Raw genomic sequence first — 23,537 nt, 5'->3', positions numbered from 1 at the left:
TATAGTTCAAAGTGGACAAATCCTCTTCTGGGCCAAATCCCTCTCTGCCTGTAGAACAGCTCCTATAGCACTGGACCAGAGCTGTGATCTAACTGCAAAGCCCCATTTCTCCCACTGTGTATTGTTTGGAGTGCATCTCAGGCTTTCTTTCACTGTAGTAATATTCTATTCTATGTCCTGTCCCTGCACAGTTTTACTAGGGGTCTTGAAGTTAAGGCAGTATTATGTAGACCTGTAGGGTTCCAGGCCAAGCCAGGGATATGTGGTTACTGGAGTTATAAAGGCGGTATTGTGTAGACCTGTAGGGTTCCAGGCCAAGCCAGGATATGTGCTTGATCATATAAAATCAAGTTCACTTCATTTATAAAACAACCAGAGTTGACCAAAGTGCTATACAGCATGAAATATAACAGCCAATAACAGAAACGTAACCACTTTTAACCTGTATAGGAAAGAATGACTACTTTACTCTTCTACTGTATATTGCATATATATTATGTATATCAGTATACTGTAATGATGTACAGGTCACGTGGCTGCCCCTGTGCCCTTCAGGCTACCACGCTGTCTCCCACTTGACAATAATTATTGTCAGACCTGCCCCCCCCCCCCCCCCCCCCACACACACACACACACACACACACACACACTTCCATGCTGCCTCTCTCTCTGTCTCTCTCTTTGTCTCTCTCTGTCTCTCTCTCTGTCTCTCTCTGTCTCTCTCTCTGTTCCTCTCATATTACCAGACCTTTCACAGATCTTGTAAAGGTCACCTTTAAATGATCCCGCCCCATATCTTTCCCACCAAAGAACGTGATCCCCCCCCCCACCCACACACACAAACACACACACACACACACACACACACACACACACACACACACACACACACACACACACATACACATTCTCAGGCACACGCACGCACGCACGCACGCACACAATACATGCATGCAAATATCAATGCCCGTCTCTCTCTCTCTCTCTCTCTCTCTCTCTCTCTCTCTCCAGGGGCAGACGACTTTTAATCATTTATTTAAGACCTGTAATGTTGACTATAGCTCCAGCGCTCTTATTAGTGCATGTAGAGGATGCCAGTGGGGGGCACGGGCAGAGCAGGGAGAGAGAGGAGAAACAATTTGTTAGGATCAAGGTGTTGATGTGTCAGCATTGGGCCTCAGAGGAACTCTTTATCTATCTCTCCTTATCTCTCTCTCTCTCTCTCTCTCGTCTCTCTCTCTCTCTCTCGTCTCTTTGTATCTCTCTCTTTCTTTGAACACTGCCACCGCTGCTTGGCCAGGCAGTGTGCATTTTAAACAATTACAAACTTGCTTGTTGTGTGTTTAAGTTGAGCAGCTGCTGCTTTCATTTAGTATTCCCGTTTTGACTCATTGTATATTCTCTGGGTTTTCAGCTGGGGAGAGAAGGAAAGCTGTGCATTTTGTTTCATTTTAATCAAAAGGGAAGAATGAAGTGGAGCTATAAATGCCGCTTTTTGCATATTGTCACTGTAAGATGAAAACCTTGTAGTACCAAACCGTTACATCTAAGGAAATGGAAAAAATACCCTGTGTTCCAATGGATTAAATATCGTCGTTATTTCATCACAGGCTCATTGGTTACAAATTACAATACATGATTATAAAAGCCACAGAGAGACATATCCACCTGGTGTCACCATTTTGACAACGATACATAGTTATAGTCAGCCATGCAACAGCGAGAACATGAGTGTTTTGCTCTTTTCTGCAGGTAATTAGCTCCACTATCGAATCTACCATTGAAACTAACAGCACGCTCTTCTTTATGCCAAATGACCCTCCCCAGGTCACAGGATAATTAGTTCTCAATTGAAGCTTGCAGCAATGTTCTGTAAACAGAGAAAAAGGTGATTTGAGGTTACTACCTCAAAGAAGGTATACTGTATACACTATACACTTAACTTAGATGTTGGAGGACGGTGGAATTGTGGCCACATGATGAAAAGTGTGGACTTCTGACTTTGGACTGATCAGCAAGTCTCAGTTGAGAATGAGATCACTGAGGATGGTGTGCAAGCTAGGCTTTGAAGCTGAGCCGGCCAATCAATGGAGAGCTGAATACCCACTTGTTACCCATCTTCAAAGACATTGCGCAAACAGACAATTTTTTATCTTGCTCCATCCTGGTGTGCAGTGCAGTCAGGTATGGCATATACCATATAGGTAGTACCACTTTCTCACTATTTCCCCTCACAACCTGGGTCACTTAATGCTTTCTCTCTCTGTGTCTCTGGTTGCCTTTCTGAGTCCAAAAATGGAAGAAGAGCAAAGAAGTTTGTTCATGCTTAGCCTATAAGAACATGTTTAAAAAGAAAGACAAATATTTATTCATTCATTATGAATTAATCATACTTTAAATGAAGTGATCTAGGATCATTTGTCTGCTCTAGTGGGATTTGATCCCAGACCAGGAAGTGGTACATTTGGGTCTAAAGAGGTTTTTATTTCGTTTCTTGAATTAAAGTTGTTCCTACTGTTTTATGTAAAGCGCTTTGGGTACTTAGAAAAGCACTATATAAATCTGAGCTATTAATATTATTATTATTATTATTCACCAATACAGTGCTTCATCACTGAAGTCTTTACTGTATTACTGTAGCTTTGCTGTTTCTGGATGTGTTAATTGGCTCATTCTCTGCAACAATTTTCCTCTCCTTTCCTCTGCTTTCTCTCCTTTTCTCCGCCGTATTACCTATCTTCTCTCATACTCACCCTCCACATTACTCCTCCTGACTTCATGTCCTTCTCTTTCCTTGGGATTGTTTTTCATGCTTATCAATGATTGCCTCAAATGCCTTCCTTCCCCTCTCTCTCACGAGGGTTGTGATTTTGTCACACTGACTCAGACTAGCATGTGAGAGCTACTGTATGTGAGGGAGTTCTTTCACGAGCCAATGACCTCACACAATTTCCTTCTCACAACCTCAATCAATGAGGATCTAAATGCACCGGAAGTGTGTTTTTCTCATGCTTAGGGTGAGGTGGGACATGAGCAAAACCTCCTTTAACCCTCTAACACCGCATTAATTTCTACTTGCAAAAAAATAGATTTCAACCTTACTACTACTTTGTACTACTAGGACTAAGACTAAAAAAGATGTTAAAAAAATAAAATAAAAAAAGTTTGATGAAAAATTTATAATAATTATATAATAATATAATAAATTAATAATTTACATTTTGGGGATATCTTTCACAATAATGAATAAAACATGTTATAGACATTCTAATGATCACAAAAAAACATATATTACAATTATTTTACCTACTTTTATTAGGGTAAAGGTCAAAAGTCTTAGGTTAAAAAATGTTAAAAATTGAGTCCAGACATTTTTTATTTGTGTGAATTTCAGCCTCTGTGGGGGGTATTTATATGCAAATATCATGACCAATGGCATTGAAATGGCATTGCAATGAACATCACTGATGACGTTTAGGTGAAAAAAGAACAGAAAAAAATATATATATAGTAATTAAATAAAATAAAATTGTTGCTAAAAAGCAACGCTTGGTCTTAGAGGGTTAAAGGACCATACCTCCATCAATACATGTCTATTCAGATAATACTTTTTTTTTTTTTTTTTTTTAAGATATTTTTTTGCGGCTTACGCCTTTTATTGATTTTTGAAGGGACAGACAGTAGGCTGACAGGAAACGGGAGAGAGATGGGGGGATGACATGCAGTAAAGGCCGTGTCGGGTCCGGGAGTCGAACCCGCGGCACACTGCGACTGGATTACCAGTCCGGTGCCCAGACCGTTACGCTACGGCCTGGGCCAGATAATACATTTTTAATAATTTATTTTTTATTTGTTTACATGTTCTCCATAGTCATTAAAACGTTATTGAAAATCATTGCACAGTTAAGAAGTCATGGCCATTTGAAACTTGTTTCATCTTTTCTCCGCTATTTTGAGCATGCATGCGTTGGAACAAACAAAAAGGAATCTAGTTTAGTCTGGATTACCTGTCTCAAGGAGGTTTAAAAAAATCCACGGTAAAACAACCCGAATACACAGAAAGACGACAGCACAGACACATTAAATCACAGAGTTTAAAGATGGAGTGCCACCATTTTTTTCCACCCTAAAACATGATCATCAGGTATTATTACAATATAAGGGGGAAGAACTTTTTCCAAAAAGTGTACAGTATTTGTTAAAATCATGCTTTTATGTGGACACGTCCACCAGTTCATTAAGTATGCCTGGTTTGCCTGATGGGCGGTGATGGGTGGTGATGGGCGGTGATCCACCTCAACTGAAGCCGCACCCACAGCTGTAGTTGTATGATAAAGGGGGAGGGGTTAGGGGATGGGCTGATAGTGTGGTGTCACTATATTACTGTTTACTTCATCGGCCCGTTTGACTGTCAAGGGTTCAGCCTCCAGGAAGAAACCCTAAATACAAAGTTAATACACCATTGCACATAAAAACGACTCCAGGGTGTCTAATGAAGTACTGTCACCTCATAGACACATGAAAAACTGGAAAAATACAAACATTGTGGCACTCCATCTTTAAAGTGCAAAGTGAAATAAAATACATACCTGCTTGAGGAATTAAATAATTCCAGTAGAATGGTCCTTTAAAAGTTCACTTTTGATCCTTACCTGATAGATCCTTTAAAATCAAGGTCTTCTGGATTAAATATTAACCAAGTATCGCCCTGAAGGATTTATCGACCCAATTCAAGTCTCAAGGGATCTGCTCGAGCACAGTTTCCCAAACATAAACAGTTTTATCAGCTGGCAATTTTGTGCTATTTTGAGTAATGTTTGAGCATATTGAGGACTTGCTCTCACCAGTGATACATGATTCATTGGGGTGTATCAGACCCGTTGAAACAAGTTCCAAATTAACTGTACGCTGGTGTTGGCAATAAATTATAGAATATTATCAATATTATATGAATGTTCGTTTTCATTAACTCTCAGTTGCCCGTGGGTGAATATGATGCTGGCAACAGCATCATATTTTGTGCTAAAACATGCTAAAACACATGAAGCCATGTTTTTTTGGAATAAAGCACCCACCGAATTACTCTGCCACTTACCCTGTCGTTGGTTGGCTTGGGTTCATGGCGCTTACTCCATCATTGTACGTCACTAGATCTCCTTAATGCCTCAAAGAGCAATAATGTATTTATCACACGATATAAAACATGCTAAACCCCGTTCGCTCTCTGTCCTCTCCTCAATGCAGGAGCAGAGTCCCAGTAACGCCACGCCCCTGGCCATGATGCAGGAGCCCCAGGACATGGTGGAGGAGACGGTTACCATCGAGGAGGACCCTGGAACCCCCACATCCCACGTCTCTGTGGTTACCTCCGATGATGGCACCACGCGGCGCACAGAGACCAAGGTAGCACACGCACACGCACACGCACACGCACACGCACACGCACACACACACACACACACACACACACACACACACACACACACACACACACACACTGTGTGTACATATGGATGGATAGACTTTACAGTTAAGGATTACATATTTACCGTATATGTTTCCAAGGGCATGGGGTCTATCTACAGTCGTGCAGAGCTTGGTCACATGTCAACATGAATCATTCCTTGTCGTGACAATGACACAATATCTCCCACCACTGGGGTCTGTAAAGTTCAAGTTGTTTATCTTATCTTAAAGTGGAGCAGGCACAGGGGAGCGTTTGTCCCGAGGTGTAATGAATAGATGCTACACATAGCAAGAAGGTAGATTAGCATGCATACCACTACATGGGAAATGTTATCCGGGCACATGTGTACAGTACCTTCAATGTACGCCGGTATCATGGAATTTGTACTGTGCTATTTCTCTTGTGCATAAATATTTACAAAAGTAGCTGGTGCCTTTAACGCACTGCAAAAGACAGTAAGAATGAATAACTTTGTGACGCCAGCGCAAGCCAAATGACTATATAATAGACTATATACTGTGTAATATACTGTATCATCCCAACGCCAACTTTTGCCTTCAGTCATACCTGCACATTTGTATTTGTTTTTCCAGCCCAAGATCTGATTCCTTTTATAAGTCCCCTTTTAACCCATTCTGACCTGAGATCAGATTCATACAAGGTTTCCGCCGGACACACACTGTGTCTGATTAAACCCATTCTGACCTGAGATCAGATTTAAAAAAATGTCTGTCGTTCTTCGATTCTTCAAAAATAGCAGACCTACAAGCTCGTATCGCGCCACTCGGTGGCGCGATATGAGCTTGTAGATCTGCTATTTTTCTATAGCTAAAGCATAACATGATGCCGACACCAAAATGGGTGCCCGGTCAGAATGGGTTAAACCATCTAAATGATAAATATATAAATTAATTAATTACAATTGTCTGTGGATAACTGCCTCCAAACTGCATGATGCCACCCCCTCGCGGCCGAGCTACACCGAGCGTGTTTGTCTTATATAATTATAATGTGTATCCATAGTATTCTCATGATGTTCTGTCCTTCAAAATGACACGACAAATTCCCACCCACCATCTATCCGACGGTGACTACAGATCCCGTAGCCTGCAGGGACTGCGACTACAGATCCTATAGCCTGCAGGGACTGCTGATTGTATAGCCTGTGGCTAAAATGCTAAAGAACAGCTTAAATTTGGAAAAATAAAAGATTAGCTTCCCTACTCCCTACCTGCATATCCCAATAGTCAATGCCCATGTGCGATTTCAGATCAATTGGCCAACCCACTGTCGGAGAAACAGGGGACTAACAGTTTTGTTCATTTAATAGTATAGGATAACCTGGTATTTGTTTACGATCACCAAGACGTCTGTGATGGAATACTGTGAATAGTGTTATTATGGGGTGGTGCTTTCCTACTTTGTGCGGGTTGTTTTTTTTTGACCCGCACTCTGCTTCTGTCTGTTGTTTGTTTCTCTGTAAGGGTGTACCATCTAATGTGAAGGTGAGTGGGTTTTGTTTCATATTGACTTTGCTTTCGCTCCACTCACCTGCACCACCATTGTGCGTGCGTGTGTATGTGTGTGCCCAATCTGCCCATTCCCATTGGTGGGCAAGCCACGCAGACTATGCAGTCACCTATGCAGCATCCCAGCTAATGCACTAATAAGCTGGACCACTGGTTCTCAACTTCAGTCCTGGGGAACCCAGAGCACTGATGGTTTTCATTCTAGGCTTGTGATTAGGGTCTAGTTCAGACAAGAAAGTCACTAGATGCCTGGTGGGGCAGTCATGGTGAATATCACTACTGTAGAAACCTTGTAGAACTAGGAGAGGAAAACTAGCAGCAGAAGTTGAGAACCACAGATTATTTTCTATCAAATAAAACTGTACTGCACAGCGCTTGCTGCTTCCACCGTTTGGGATGAGCTCTGGTTGCTATCTTTCACATACACGTACTTGCTTTAAAACCAACTTTAATCGACACTCTTTCTCTCTGACTCCACTCCCTCTTTTCTTCCTCCTGATCAGATCATCTCTTTGTTTAGTCTCCCAGGAATATTTACCAGTAGACGGTTTCACCAGTAGGTATTGAAGTACAGCTACTGTAGCTATTCACAGTATTCTGTGTTCGGCCAGCCCTTGCATTTCTCTGAAACGCTTAGTAGTCGAGATAAAATCAACTTTAGCAACCAGATAGTACTTTTACCTCCAAAAATCTACAAGCTCACAACGTGACGTGCTGCTCATTGGCACGCATGGCACATATGTGGCGTGTTTTTCTGGCCAACACACAAAAACACAAAGACCACATACAAAGGTCGACCACAGACAAACACTCATACTGTACGTGCACTGTTATTATTATGCAGCCCAGAGCTCACGAATGCGGACATGCTCATACCGGTATATACAGTACATCAATACGTATACACAAAGGGCATTGAACACACACTCATATACTGTGCACACTGATGCTAGTATGTGTGCTCGTTTGTCTGGCCATGCAGACACTGGCTCACACAGGCACAAACAATATTATGCAAGCTCACACACAGACGCGTGGACAATGTTATACACTCACGTACTCAGGTAGGCATGCATACAGAGAGATACGCTGACACATACACAGAAACGACTCTCTAAAGCCTGCTTCCCTGCGCACCTGCTTCCACAAGCGTCATCCAAGTCACGCGCGCTTGCAGAGGGGTTTGCGAGCCTGGTACACGGGTCATAAAACTCATTCAAGTGGCCATGGCATGGCAATGAAACAAAAGATGAGCATTGTGGTCATGTTCAGTGGTCTTTTTTTTTATGCAAATGAAGATGAATGAAGGACATGTATTATACGTAACTGAGTGAACGGAACACTTCTGTTTCATTTAATTCAAACAAGACAAACAGGACTCTTCTAGAGCCAGCAGCTGTCCTTGAACTTAAAATAACAATTTTGTTGGTCTATTTTACACCACCACACTGGTGACAGAAAATGCTCATCAGACAGGCACATGTATGTCGCACATTGTAGGGCTGCATATTTCATCCGCGACATCACGCTTAACCACGAACTGGGGCTTATGGAGGCGTTGCTCTGGCCGGGAGCTAGAGTAGAGGAAAGGACACTCCTTATAAGGGCCTGATGTCCTCTATGGGAGGAGACAGGCCAAGCTGGGTTCTGGAAATCATTTGAAGAAGAGGAGACGATTAATGTTGAGCAATGATCTTCTGACAGCCATCTTCTAATTAGTGGCAGAGCAGCCTGAGGGTGCACATGTAAAATACAGTACAGTATAGGGACACACGTCTTTTTTGTCTGTCAGTGTCACACACGCACAGCCAGGCACGCACACACACACACACACACACACACACACACACACACACAGACACACACATGCACACGTCACGCACATGCACACGCACACACTGCCAAGTGCCTTAGCCTAATGGCTTTTCGTCCTTGTCTTTGTTTCTAGTTTCTGATGTATTTCTACTGTACAGTACATGTATGGAAATACCCCTCTGCTCTCACTTTGACTCTTCATCCTGTTCCTTGTTTTCCACTCTCTTCCGTGTGATTCAATACCAACCACCCTTCCCTTTCACGCGCTTCTACTCTATATCCAAGTTGGCTTATGTACGTATAGCATTCATCTGCTCCTTTCAACACAAGCCTTTAGGTTTCCATATACTGCACATGTAACAGTGATACATGTTATTTCCTTGATGGGAATCCTGCTTTCAACTACCAACATTTTTATACAGCTAAAAACTACTTTCTGATCTCTAGATCTCTAATGTGGTAGTAAACGCATCTCTGGATCTGTTGATCTTTAACTCAGTTGGAAAACGGATGTTAGGGAAATGCAGTCTCAACAACTACAGTATAACTGTGTGTGTGTGCGTGTCCGTGTGCGTGTGCGTGTGCGCGTGCGCATGTGTGAGTTGAAACATTGAAACTAAATGTTTTAGCGACAGTTGGAATTGAGAATGGATGGTCTGTCTAATATAATAATAGTTATCCAGCCCTTTGAATGAAAGTAATCTGGCCTTGGCTGAAACCATGCCGCGTGTGTTGATGTCTGTATGGGTGCACAGTTAAATACTCAATGTCCAATTAACTCTGAGAGTATAAATATGGGCTGGTTCATTTGGGTAACTAAATTGTTTCACTCTCGGTTAAATTAACACAATCCATCCCAGCCCTCTAGGGGAAATCATGTGTGAAAAAGCATGACCCTATAAACAATTTTGTATTCGGACTTGTAGCCCCCCATAGCTATTGTTGCTGTAGGAGGAGCAGCATCGCCCGGCGGTAGCATCATCATTAGCATAGCTTGTTTTCAGGTTTTATAAGGTCCTAAACATCACAGATTGTCTCATTTTGAGCAGAAAAAGGACAAATAAGCGCGCGTGGCCACGTGCACGTTGGATCCATTATGTAGGCTGTCTTAACATGTGAGTAAAATACGTGTGTGGGGTTTTTTTTGCTTTTGCTTTTTCTGCCTTTATTGATAGGATGAAAGTAGTCGAAATGGGGAGAGAGATGGGGAAGACACGCGGAATAAGGCCGTTGGGAACAGGAGTCGAACCCACGGCACGCCGTCAGGCTGGCTCAGCAGCCTACTGTAGGTGCCCAGACGGTTGAGCTAACCGTCCGGGCCATATACCTGTATATATGTTTTACATATTATTTTTAATTACTGGCTTAAATTAAATTAAAGAAAGACGAGTTCCCTCGTTCTGGCTAAGGCGTGTTGTGGAGAGATTGGCAAAGAATGTGTTTTAACAACACTCAGGATTTTACTGTGTTTTATTCTTTGTGCCAATGAGCAGGCTATATAGGGCCTCCACATCCTCTCTCCCATCCCCATCCTGTTTAACTTCTCCTTGGCTTTTCTCCAGCACTCCCGCTGTGTGTGTCTGGCAGCCGCTGGACCAGTAATACACTAGTGTTCCACTACTGCGCCATAGACTTGAGTTAATGAAAGTTAAGTTAGACCACACAAACAAATCAAAAACATCCACCACACCCTGCATCACGCTCCACCGGGAGTGGTTTCCGGGTTAATAGTTAAAGGAGAATTCCATGCTAGAATGCTTTCTTATCTTTCTTACCTTTCTTTGTAGTTGTTACGTCCCCACCAAAGAGGTCCAGGTGGTTTTTTGTGCAAAAACTCCTTATTGGCTATTTTCCCTACCATAAGCCCTCAATGAATTGCATTGCATTGAATGGGAATTGAATGGGGCTATGGGGTGTTGTGCTAATTTGCTTATTTCCATCGAAAGAAGTAGTAAAGTGTGCCGCTTGGGATAATATTTACATTATGAAGAGAGGATATATACAAAGAAATTATTATTTTGAGTGATGGAAATAAGCAAATTAGCACAACACCCCATAGCCCCATTCAATTCCCATTCAATTCAATGCAATTCATGTAGGGCGTATGGTAGGGGAAATAGCCAATAAGGAGCTTTTGCACAAAATAACACCTGGACCTCTTTGGTGGGGACGTAACAACTACAAAGAAAGGTAAGAAAGCCTTTTAGTATGGAATTCTCCTTTAATGTTTCAGCAACATGCTGAACAGTAGCCGTTTCCTTTATCTCTTTTAAACGTCGTCGATGGCTAGAAGTGAGTGATTTAGACTACTACTGTTATCTCTGCTACTGTTGCCCGCATCAGTGATTTTCTTTCTTTCCAGACCATATTTTTATGGCTTCCTTTAGAGTCTTTTAGTTGGTTTAATTGGAATTGGAATTGTGACATTAGATGTATTATATATCCACGTCAGAAGTTTCTCTTCTTGGCAGTATAGCGCTTCTTCACTTTATTTGAACCGGGCACCCCGGTTGACTGTTGTTTGACACGTGCTTGCATTTACTTTGCAGAAGAACGAGAGAGAAAATAATGTCTCATGGTAGTTATGCTCTAGTTGCTTTATTAATACAGAACTACTACAGTACCTGAGCACCTGAGTACAGTACATGATTCACATCCACCGGTAATAATAATAAAGTAAATTGTATGCCACCTTTCATAATACACATTGCCAACTCATACAAGCACCACAGCATTTTGAAGGGATCCAAATGGGAAAGGCGAGAGACTAATGGAATATTGCTTATAAAAACAAAGTTCGATTTGTCTAGTAAAAGGTGTATGTTGATAATCAGTTAAGCCAGCTGATTCAGTATTATACTGTGGGAATTTATATACCATCTGATGCAAGTACAGTACCGTTATCCCTGCTCACTTCTTACTGATTGCTGTGCCAACCCCAATCCACCCTTTTATCCAACCCCAGGTGACCAAAGTGGTCCAAACCATCATCCAACGAACCTACCACCCAGTGACGGTGACCGAGACCCTGACCGTGTCTGAATCCAGGCCGCCCACGCGGACCCCCACCCCATCTGAGACAGACCCAGTAAACAGTGCTGTGCTACCGTGTGCATTTTGCTGTGATCGCCCCCCCCCCCCCCCCCCCCTTCCTCTGAAAGGGATAGTTCACTCAGTATTGATTGCAGTTTCTTAGACATTTATGGACTTGTAAGTCTCAACTTACTTTGCCATCAAATGTCGGTAGTTGCCATTTCAGTTTGTGACGATGAACTCAAAGAAATGTTTAGTCCAAAGAGAATAAAACATGGATGTCACCCTTTCTGGTGCTCCTAGTTTCTATAAAATAAAAAAATAAAATACCAGAATAGTTTCGGCTTAACTGTTCCACCGTAAAATAATAAATAAAAAACCAGAACTATCCCTTTGCTGTCTCTGTGTTTTTCCCTTTCCCTACTTACCCCTGTCTATAAAAGTGAATGCCGCAGAGATCGTAAAAGCTCTGTAAGAGAGTGTGACGCTTTTAACAGTTTCATAAACAGTTTGAGCCTGCTTGTTATGTGCACACCTTTCAGAAGGACTGCTGGTTTACACACACACACACACACACACACACACACACACACACACACACACACACACACACACACACACACACACACACGGCACAGCACAGCACAGTACACACACCTTACAATATACAGTAGCAGTATGCACACATACATATCACACACCAACTAAATGCACTCTCAAACAAATACCATAGCCTATGTGCGTTCTCCAACATTTAACAAGTGTCTTTTAGCTCTGTGCGTGTTTACTATGCTCCAGCATCTCATTTCACAGAGGCTTCTGAAGCCTCTCTCATCTCCCTTTTTAGTGAGTTGTGAACTTCAGCACAGATCAAAGTTTGTTTGAAACCTGTGTGATGCTTCCCTCCGCAACCCCTGCCAGGCTCCCAAGGAGCAATGTTAGTGTAAGGGGTGGATCCATGTCTGTGTTCATATCTTCTCTGTCATGACAGGTAGTTTCCATACAGTACAGAGGAGGATAGAGCTGGATGGAGGAGAATGGAAGCAAGCGGGACAGGATAGAATACGATGGACCTTATTATGATTCATACTCGTGGCGGTCTCACGTGCTGTAAATAGCTGTGTTTGAGCAATGTTTAAGCAATCACAATCATCCTTCCATGAATTGACTGAATAGGGGAGACAATGAGTTTCATCCTGGCATTTTGTCAAGGCACCAAGGCAGAACTGCCAGTCAAAGCGAAGACTGGCCAATCAGAGCGCGTTCTCACCGGACAGGCTTGCAGGGACTCTTGTGTAATGAAGCCAAATTCATTATTTTGGACATTTTTGTGTCCAAAGTGGCCACTGATACCACATAACTACATAGTGCTGTTTTAAATACAGTAGTACCTTTTATGTGATACCAACATATGAGTATGTTGTATGGTAGTCATGCACGTGCTCGCACACATACAAAAAGCATGATCGTAAGAATGCAGCTTAACCCATTCTGACCGGGCACCCATTTTGGTGTCAGCATCATGTTATGCTTTAGCTATTTAAAAATAGCAGATCTACAAGCTCATATCGCGCCACCGAGTGGCGCGATACGAGCTTGTAGGTCTGCTATTTTTGAAAAATCGAAGAGCGACTGACATTTCTAGAATCTGATCTCAGGTCAGAATGGGTTCATCAGACCAGTGTGTGTCCGGCGGAAACCTCGTATGAATCTGATCTCAGGTCAGAATGGGTTAAGAAGTGATTTAATGTGAATGCACTGATTTCACAGACTGAGCTCCTGAGGCAGGGGGGGGGGGGGGGTGGCTGCTCTCCCGCTAACCCTGTGGTTACTATGGCAGCTGAAATGCTACCATAGTAACCTGTACGCTGAAATGGGTAGCGGATCTGTGGCTTTACCATGTTGACTAAAATGAATGGTACCCTATTTCCTCTTCTGTTCTTGCCTGTTGGCGTGTTATTTTTAAGGGCCCATATGTGGCCCACGCTTCATCTCTTTCACTAAGTTCAGAAGCCGACAAAGGGGCTCTTTATTTTTAACATGAAGGGGATGATCATTATAATGTGATTGAAAGCATTTGCGTATAGGATTTGTGCCGAGCACCATGTGGAGGCAGGGAGAAAGAGTGTTAAAAACAAATGTGTTATACAGTAATTACTGTACTCACAAAGTGAAAATTAGCTTCAGTGTTCCTAAAATGTTTTTTGTTTGTTTAGATTTTATGTATCAAGTTCACAGGGAAGGTGAAGCTAAAAGGAAAGCTAGTGAAAATATCTCTTTGTTTTTTTCTAACCTAATGAGCATGCATGCACCAAAATTAAAGAACCCATAAATTAAATTCTGTTTTCTCAAAGGGCGGACAATCTTGCATACAGTAGTTTCCCTCATATCTTTTTTTCTATACTAATTTTCTCAGATAATTCTCCTGCATATTATATTTTTGTACTTTAACCCATTAAGACCTGAGGCTGATTATACAAAATCTTCTAAATCCTTACAGTTCCATGATCCTAACAGTTTCACAGATCCATGTCCATACTGGAATATTATCAGACCTTGCACTGTGATGTTGTCTCGAGAACAGTGGTTCTCATAGTGGGGTCTGGGGACCCCCAGGGGTCATTGAGGGGGTTCCAAACTTCCAGGGGTCCCCAACAAAAGTAATTAATATAGCATCACAAACATTTTAACCATCGCAGATCTACAAGAAGTCTGACTTCATTCTAAGGTTTCATGACATTCATTATCATCTATTTTTTGTTTTTGTTTTAGGTTTTATGACCTAAATTACACCAACACAACCTGAACTTTGAACATTCAGTGGGTTTTCTGTGGTTTGGGGTTTTCTCTGTGTGTTATGAAGCCTTTTGAGCTGCAATGAAAACAGGCAAAATCCCTCAACATCTGCTGGCAAATTGTTATGTCATACAGTATATGGGATTTGTGGACTGTTACATCACATTCCACAGGCAAACTTGTTTGAGCCAGAAAACCCCAGACCACAGAAAAGAGAAAGAAAAATTACAAAAACTCACCAGACCTTTAACATCCTCAACAGTAGTGTCGATTTTCGATTAAAACGTAAATGATGCACTAATCCACAGAAGAGATGATAAATCATATTCCAATTAAGAGTAGCTATGGAGTAGTTGTTGAGATGCTCATAACAATGGGTCAGGAAACAAGCCTCTGCCAGCCGTCACAGTGTCAGGCTCAACGTGACTCCCACCATACCTATCGGCCACTTACACCCCTCCCCCACCACACCCGCACCCCCCGCCCCGCCAACTATGATTCATTTTCATCAACCTCATTAATTGTGAAGATGAATTCATAGCCATGGACAGAATAGCCAATTATCAGCCACTGCAAAATTCACTGCAAATTGGTTTCTGGAGGAGAGGAGAGGAGAGGAGAGGAGAGGAGAGGAGAGGAGAGGAGAGGAGAGGAGAGGAGAGGAGAGGAGAGGAGAGGAGACATGCCTGATGTTTCTGAGTTCTAAGTGGTTCCCAAACTTTTTAGCTCAAGACCCAAAACAGAAATTAGACGTTTGCCCTCGAACCAAACTAGCGAAATCAGCAGATTGTTTGTGCCGTGTTGTGACAGAACAGGCTGGGGACAGGTACGGTCCACTCCTCTCCTCTCTTCTCATCTTAGATGGTCACAGACTGTTGTGGTTCCACTGAGCATGACAGCTCTCTCTCTGTTCCATTGGGAGCGTAGAGGAGCGCCAGGGTCCACTGTTTCTGCAGATGTACCTTGCTACATCACAGTGCCAGTGGACTGTCTGGGAGCCGCTGGCTGAGGGGTTGATTTGAAAACAAAAAGTGCCAACAATGGCAGGCTGCTGGATTTTGATTCCTGGTGCGACTACCTTGACTATTTTATATACTGTGTGTGTGTGTGTGTGTGTGTGTGTGTGTGTGTGTGTGTGTGTGTGTGTGTGTGTGTGTGGGGCATCAGTACCTTGTGTTGTGAGGGTACTTAGTGCAGTTATCAAGAAAAAAGTGGACCGTTTGGGGAAGGACTTTATGTGGGATGGGAGACTATTTCATAGTCTTTAGTCTATAGCGTTGTTGAGAGGATGACCTCGGGGCAGGAAGTCGTGTTGGCAGATCAGAGATGTATTGTGGGGCTAATCCATTTAGGGCTTTAATAAAAACACATGCGTGTGTGCAGCCCCCCCCCCCCCCCACACACACACACACACACACACACACACACTCTTTCCATGTCTATTTTATCCATGGCCTTCAGAAGCAAAGCAGAATAGTGCAAAGATAAAGCACCGTGTGTTTTCATATGAATGGGTTTGTACATTGGCACTGAGAGTCTATAATAACCCCAAACATAACTGGATTTTATTAACATGAATGGATGAGGCGTTTTCCTCTTCATTAGGCTGTCAAATGCATGCTTCAATAATGCTAAGGCTGCATGTTACAGAAGCAATTACTCATTACTCTCTCATTTCATTTGTCAGCTTGGGCCTCACCGCTTTCCAATGAGATTTTTCAATCAGTCAGATAGCTGCGTTCGTGCCACAGCTGGGAGCTGACTTTCTGTGGGCGGTCGGCCTCGGCTTGGCTCTGTGAACGTGATGTCAGGTTACTGTGAACATCAGGTTTTACTGTAACAATATCAGCCTTCTAAGTTACGTCACATGTTGACATGTCAGGGAGTCAGCGATAGGCCATGGATGTCAAAACAAGTGTAGAGAACACATAAGGTACTGCCATTTGCAACCAACAGCTGTGAGTGATTGACTCTCAGGCTAAACATTACCTTTGATAGGAAACATGGAGCTAAAGGCATCTCTGTGTGTTTTCTTCACCTTACGGACCAAGCTACTGGTATACCCACCTTTCTGGGTATAAGAACATCCGATGGCAGTGGGCTATAGAGAGCGATATGCTGATGTGCTGACTTTTAGCTCTTGAGAACCTGAAAACTGTACTGATGGTGTGGCAAATACTAACCAAAATATAACAAATAATTTGCATCAGGGTGCACGTAAGGAAAGAAAATGAGCTTATGACTGCGTCTAATTGTAGGTCGGTGTGTCTAACAGGCTTGTGTCGCCCTTCCCTCCAAAGGTAACCAAGATGGTGAAGACGGTGACCACGCGGACGGTGCGACAGGTACCGCTAGGCCCCGACGGCCTGCCCGCTGGGCCCGAAGGCTCTTCGCCGCTGGGCAGCTACACGGACTCCATCGACCGGCGCTACGTTAAGAACGGCGGGGTCGGCGCCGACCGCTACGTCATGACGACGCCGCAGGCCACCTCCACCCTGACGCGCTCCTACAACAACAACTCCACCTACAACAACACCAGCGGGGACTCGTACCACCACCTCCACTACGGCCTGCAGCACGACGGCTATCCCATGTCGGACGCCCTGGTGGCCACGGACGGCTATGGCAGTCTGTCGCGCGGCGTCAACTACCGTCCGCCCCGATACCCCTACGGAGCCAACAACTACCGGCCGGAGAACTGCAGTTACACGCTCCCCATCCGCAAGGACGACTACGGACACGTGGCACAGCCCCAGGTCTGTTTTTGTTAGTTAACCCGTTCTGACCTGAGATCAGATTCATACGAGGTTTCCGCCGGACACACACTGTGTCTGATTAAACCCATTCTGACCTGAGATCAGATTTAAAAAAATGTCTGTCGTTCTTCGATTCTTCAAAAATAGCAGACCTACAAGCTCGTATCGCGCTCGTATCGCGCCTTTTCCTGCAGCTGTAATGACCCGGCAGCTGTAATTCTCCTATACCTGAGTTGATGTTGTGATGTTGTGTTATGTTGTGTATAGAGCATTGTAGTGTCTGTATTTTGTGGTGCCACAGATAGTAAACCCATTAATTTGTCCCATATATTTTTGGAAATCTCTATGGAAAACGCCTCTATATATGGTCACACATCGTGACATAACGTCTAGCCACTAGAGCTGCCAACGAATATTCTATATCCGAATATATTTTAGAATCAAAAAAATAAATGAATAACCGAATATATAAAATTAAGGTTCGAATTAAAAATAATAATAAAAAAATGTTTTTATTTATTATTATTATTATTAGTTTTCGCGAGACGGTACCATGGGTAAGCGACGCGTTGTGACTTGTGAGCTTGTAGATTAGTTATATTTGCCACGCGACACGCCGACACCGGCATACATAATAAAGAATAAATCAGCTCTGCCTCGTACTCTTCCTAGCAGCGCAGCCTGCGTAGTGAGCACAGGGCGGGCGGGGCCGCGGGAGCCTTTTACGTTCTTTGCGCAGTGAGTGTACGCCGCTCAGAAAGGGTGAATCTTCCGTCAACAGCGTATCTAGTGATCAGAATCTGGGTCGGTGTTGTTTCGGACAGACGGGAGAATCATGAAGCGACTTTATCCTTCAGGAAATTATAAGAAGATAAATAAAATGCGTAAGGATGAAATGTGGTGCCGGGTCCGGCAGCAGCAGCAATGCAGTGTTCTGTTCTGTGAATTAATAATACTGCCTCCGTGCCTCGTTTTGATAAGGCTGTGTGGTAGGATTGCTCACTTAAGAAAAAAAAAAGTTTTACTGGAGAAGGGAGAATGCATGCGTTGTGTTCCAACTTGCTTTTCAGCAGCACCAATGCGCGGAGAGAGAGAGTTGCGCCAGCAATGCGATCTTAAATGTTATGTCTCAGGTTGTATTGGTGTAAATATAATTATTAATAAATCCGAATGGTTCGTTCATCCCCTAGATCTGCATATATGAAGCCGGCCAGCAACTCCACATCTGACCTGAAACCTGAAACCCTTAGATCTCCATATATGGATGGAGCTGACCTGTTCTGACATTCCATATGTTGATCCTACCCCACCCGTCCTTCCTGTTATCAGTCCGTCACACCTCACGACACGCTCCATATATGGCCAATACAGAATTCATTCCATTATGTTGATCTGACCTCCCATTCCAAAGCGCCAGCGCTCGCCCATCAGTCTGCTGTCACCCAGGCGGATGCCAAGAAGCGACCCCGAGGTCGCTTCTTGCCCTCAGGTGTCTTACTGGTGTTATGTTATGTTATGTTATGTTATGTTATGTTATGTTATGTTATGTTATGTTATGTTATGTTATGCTATGCTATGCTATGCTATGCTATGCTATGCTATGCTATGTTATGTTATGTTATGTTATGCTATCCTCTGCCCAGGTGCCCATGGGCAGCAGCACTGTAGACCTGAACCGATCCCAGCCAGAGCGTTTCCAGGCGGAGCCGTACGGTCTGGAGGATGACCGCCGCAGCCTGGGGCCAGAGGAGGAGGAGCCCTACGAGCTGGAGCCGGACTACTCCACCGCCGGCCGCCGCACTCTGCCGGGAGTTAATCGAGGCCGCACCCACCGGGAGCCCCTCCGTGATGGGCCCCGTGTCAGGTGAGGAGATGAACTACTTATACCCCATATGGGTAACCGTCAGAGTCCCCCATGGCTCAATGCTAGTGTCTTTTCTGTTTTGGGTTATTGTTGTGGGGAAAGCTTTAACTGAAAATAGCCGATCGAAAACCCGGGCCCCTCTCCCCCAACTATTCCTCACACCGTCCTGAACTGGGCCCCTCTCCCCCAACTGTTCCACACACCGTCCTGTGCACACTAGTCCGAAAAAACACTGTTTCATTATGGAGCTAGCATAATAGAGCTTGAAGTTACATTTCAATAAAAAATATATCTTATTATAAGTTGCATCAGTTTACAACAAACACATGCCCACAACTGCGGGGCTTACAATATTTTGTTCTTGTCGACAAGCATTTAAGAGTTCAGCACCAAGGACAGTGACCATGACAGTATTGAAATCCACTTCAACTAATGAGCAACACTGTAGCTAAAATATCACTAGAATGGTAGAATTGGCACGGTGGCACTTTCAGTAGGCTACAAGGACTCGACGAGCGTTGAGCTCTGCGAACTCATCCAATGTATGTCATTTTCAATCGACAACATGGCCAGTCCAGCAAGTCTCTCCTGTCCCAATGTGCTTCTCAAGTAGTTTTTAGTCACTTTCAATTTTGAGAATGAGCGCTTGGCGGTTTGCGACAGTGACAGGAAGGGTCCGAAATAAAAGGAAAGCCTGTGCAAACCTCACTGAATGTAGAGGTCACTGCTGGGTGGTTTACATTACAATGAGCAATTTAGCTAGATTCACAGCAGACTTTTGTTTCGGTATCTGGTCCCTGAAACAGCTGGCCAGGGATGTTATGGCACGACTCAGACTGTAGTGCTCACTAAGCCGTCTGGCAGCTTGGTGTAACCTCCTCATCCTGCGCTTCCAACAGTGTGTTGGGGTGAATTGCGTCGAACATATTCGCAGTTCCATGTAAGCTTTGGGAAAGTTTCTGTATGATGTACAGGTATATTGAAAGGCATTGAAAACCTTCACCCGGAAGTTGCTTTTTCTGCGTCAGTAGGGCTTCAGAAAGTTCATCAATGTGACGCTTAACCTTTCTCGCCCTGGTTATTAGTAATTGTGTTCTAGCTCGTTTAGTTGCTGTAGAAAGAGTGGTGTGATAGATGGCGCAAATAGAGTAGATGCTTTGAGGATATCTGTGTGTTTCGCTTGCATTAATTGTGAGGCAGCTTTTAAGCATTTCAAAATCAAATGTTAACCAAAAAATATAAAGCTAAATTTGCTGATTGCATTATTTAATGTACTTCACCTCGCTCATCATTTTTGTCACTGGTATAAGGTTTATTTTGCAAGCACATAATGGTGAGAGGACCAGCGGGTTGGTCATAAACTTGTTATCTTTCTGCTCTCTGGCTCTACAGTGTCATAAAACGGCTTCACTCCAGGGAAGTTTTCAACAGAGTCGTTGACCCCTTGCCCACATAATGGGCAAGGGGGTTCTTTCTCTGCTATTCTTGCTTGCACGCCTGAATGCACACCACTCATTTTAGCAGCCCTATCATATCCCCGCCCATGGCATTTAGACAGATCTAATCCGTTTTTCTTTATAGAGCCCAGAATTTTGCTTTCAAGCTCTGCAGCTGATGAGCCTACAGTCTCTTCAAACCCCCCAAAGCACTTCATTGACCTGTATATCTGTAGCGATATCCATGTCATTTCTAAAACGGTCACACAACGGCAGACCATGGTGATGGAATAAAATGGGGCTTCATTTATTAAATAAATATCAATTATGTTTCACACGTTGAGATAATATGTAAATTATCTCATCTTGAATCTGGTGACTTAGGTATTTCACTTACCCTTCTGGTCAGTTGATTAGCTCTTTCAAAACAGGGTCATAACTATTAACAAAACATTGCCAGCATTTCCTTGACCCAGAGCCTCCCTATGCCTCCTGAATGCCCCAGAGCCTCCCTAGGCCTCCTGAATGCCAAGTTGCATGAAGCCAGAGTGAGTGTTACATTTACAATGCGATCCGCGACCTGTCTCCAAAACAGGGCTGCGTTGCGTACACACACATTTCAGCATTTATTGTACCATTATTTTTATAGTAGCCAGACCAGAATCAACACGAGGATGTTGCGGTCAGCTACCAGAGTGTCCCTTAGATAAATTATTGATATTCAGTCAGTGGTGGTTGTTTGCGCATGCAAAAGAACAATGTCCCATGTTAGCTTCAGCTCAATGGAGCCCTGTGTGACTTTGATTATCCACGACGTGTTGGTGCATGTTGTCTAAACGATGCACACAGGTCATTTTTTGTCCTCCGCATTGAGACAATGAGCTCTTGTTTCCCATACATGGATGCAGGCTTTGTCTCAATACAGGAGCAGAACAGACCCGTTTAGGCGAGGTTGAAATGAACAGATGTTTTTTCTCCTTGAGCACATTGAGGAAAGGGGGCGAGTGGAAACGATGCTTTGATTGCCATTTTCATGCAAATGTGTGCTTGTGTCACAGCGCGAATGATAGCACAAAGATGCCGGGGAAAAGAGAGAGAACACAGCAGGGAAAGAAAGTGGATGATTTTGTCATGCATTTGGTCATTCACAACACTGGCTTTCATCTTCAGGGTTCTCCCTGTCTATCCAGCTCTGAAGTAAACAGAACCCAGTTCTAAGTTTGTCTGCTATTTTTTGTTTAATTACTTACCCATTTCACTTGTTTATCCTGTATCCTGTATGAGTTCTCTCCGGATTGGATGAAATACAACATTATTAATTATTATTTTCTGTTAGCTAAAGAGCTGGAGAGACGGGGAGACCAACTGTTACAGAACAGGCACTGTCTACTATTGGAACATTGCATGGATGCACCTGGGACGAGCTATCCCAAAGTCATCTGGGTTTCGGGTTTCGCAACATCATACCCGATGTGATCAAGTCCAGACTTACAGTACGTCCCAGGCCAGTAGCTACCCTCTTATCAGTCCCATTAGGGAAAGACCAGGGCCACACAATCCGCTGCTCCGGAACTACTCTGCCGGGACTATAGGCTCTGTGGGTTGACTCCTGTCCGGGCCCCTCCTACGTCTCACCAGGTCCACTCCTGCTCTCACCAGGTCCAGGACCTGTGCGTTGCACCAGACTCCCAGCAACCAGACACTTCTTTCGGGAGTGGTGAATTCTTGAGCCGCAATGGTTCTGCAGGCTCCACCTGGGCAACGGTGGTGATGCAGGCGCTGCTTGGGGCTTGAATGGCCCTAATCCATTCAGTACGGGCACCCATTTTGGTGTCAGCATCATGGTATGCTTTAGCTATTGAAAAATAGCAGATCTACAAGCTCATATCGCGCCACCGAGTGGCGCGATACGAGCTTGTAGGTCTGCTATTTTTGAAAAATCGAAGAGCGACTGACATTTTTTAGAATCTGATCTCAGGTCAGAATGGGTTCATCAGACCAGTGTGTGTCCGGCGGAAACCTCGTATGAATCTGATCTCAGGTCAGAATGGGTTAAAGGCCCCACCGTGGGGTTGTTGGGCTTCCTCCGCATGAAAGACACAGGCTGGGGCGCCAACCCACACTGCCCCCGCGTTCCGTCTACATTCCGCCTGTCACACCCGTCCCTCTGGTGGTCACCAGAGTATTTCTGAGTATATGCCTGAGTCACTATAAATTGAATACATTAAGTAACACTTATTTGAACAAAACAAATATTACAACAGCTTTATCAGCTGATTTTTATACTTCACAATATTACGTGTCATGCAAAGAGAAAACAACAGATTCACAAGCTTATATAACATGTTGCGTCGCGATGCATTGTGAGCTTGTAGATGTGTTGTTGTTTTTTCTTTTACTTTTTTCCTTTTTGGCCTATAAATGTGGACACCAGGTCAGACCCTGGTCTTTGGTACACAGTGCACCTTATTAATCAGACCAGTGTGTGTCCGGTGGAAACCTCGTATGAATCTGATCTCAGGTCAGAATGGGTTAACCTAGGATCAGTCTCCACCAGGGCCTTCCTCCCCCTGCATCACATCCTCTCTGGACTTTACAGCTGCTAGTCACTGTCGAGCCGGTCTCCTGACAAAAGAAAGTATAAGTAACACATGGTGTGCATTGGGTTGAAAATGGCGAGTTATTCATTGACCGCTGAAATCAACTCTTGTCTCCTGATGGCTCAGAATCACTTGAGATCAAATCTCAATGAAGGGGCAAGGCATTAAATGTTCTCTGGTCGCACCAAAGTGAAAAGAAGCTCAACTGAGTCGAGGAGGCAGACATGGGACGGGTGATTGT

The 23,537-nt window shown here is 43.7% G+C and overlaps 1 protein-coding gene across 5 annotated transcripts in view; it reads left to right on the top strand.

Annotated features, from left to right (window-relative positions):
• arvcfb (ARVCF delta catenin family member b) overlaps window positions 1-23,537 on the top strand; it is a 145,057-nt gene that overhangs the window by 42,097 nt on the left and 79,423 nt on the right. For 2 of the 5 annotated variants that reach the window (XM_083785068.1, XM_083785066.1), the window contains exons 2-6: window positions 5,245-5,403; window positions 6,952-6,972; window positions 11,777-11,899; window positions 16,941-17,396; window positions 19,040-19,260. In XM_083785068.1, the coding sequence (XP_083641194.1) occupies window positions 5,245-5,403; window positions 6,952-6,972; window positions 11,777-11,899; window positions 16,941-17,396; window positions 19,040-19,260 (980 nt within the window). The remainder of the gene's footprint in view (window positions 1-5,244; window positions 5,404-6,951; window positions 6,973-11,776; window positions 11,900-16,940; window positions 17,397-19,039; window positions 19,261-23,537) is intronic. The other 3 variants (XM_083785067.1, XM_083785069.1, XM_083785070.1) reach the window with 3 other exon arrangements.

Source organism: Protomyctophum parallelum (genome assembly GCF_964188405.1).
Source record: "Protomyctophum parallelum genome assembly, chromosome: 15".
NCBI classification, from domain to species: Eukaryota; Metazoa; Chordata; class Actinopteri; order Myctophiformes; family Myctophidae; genus Protomyctophum; species Protomyctophum parallelum.
Note: the sequence above shows the minus strand (reverse complement) of the source record. Positions and strands in the feature narration are given on the sequence as shown.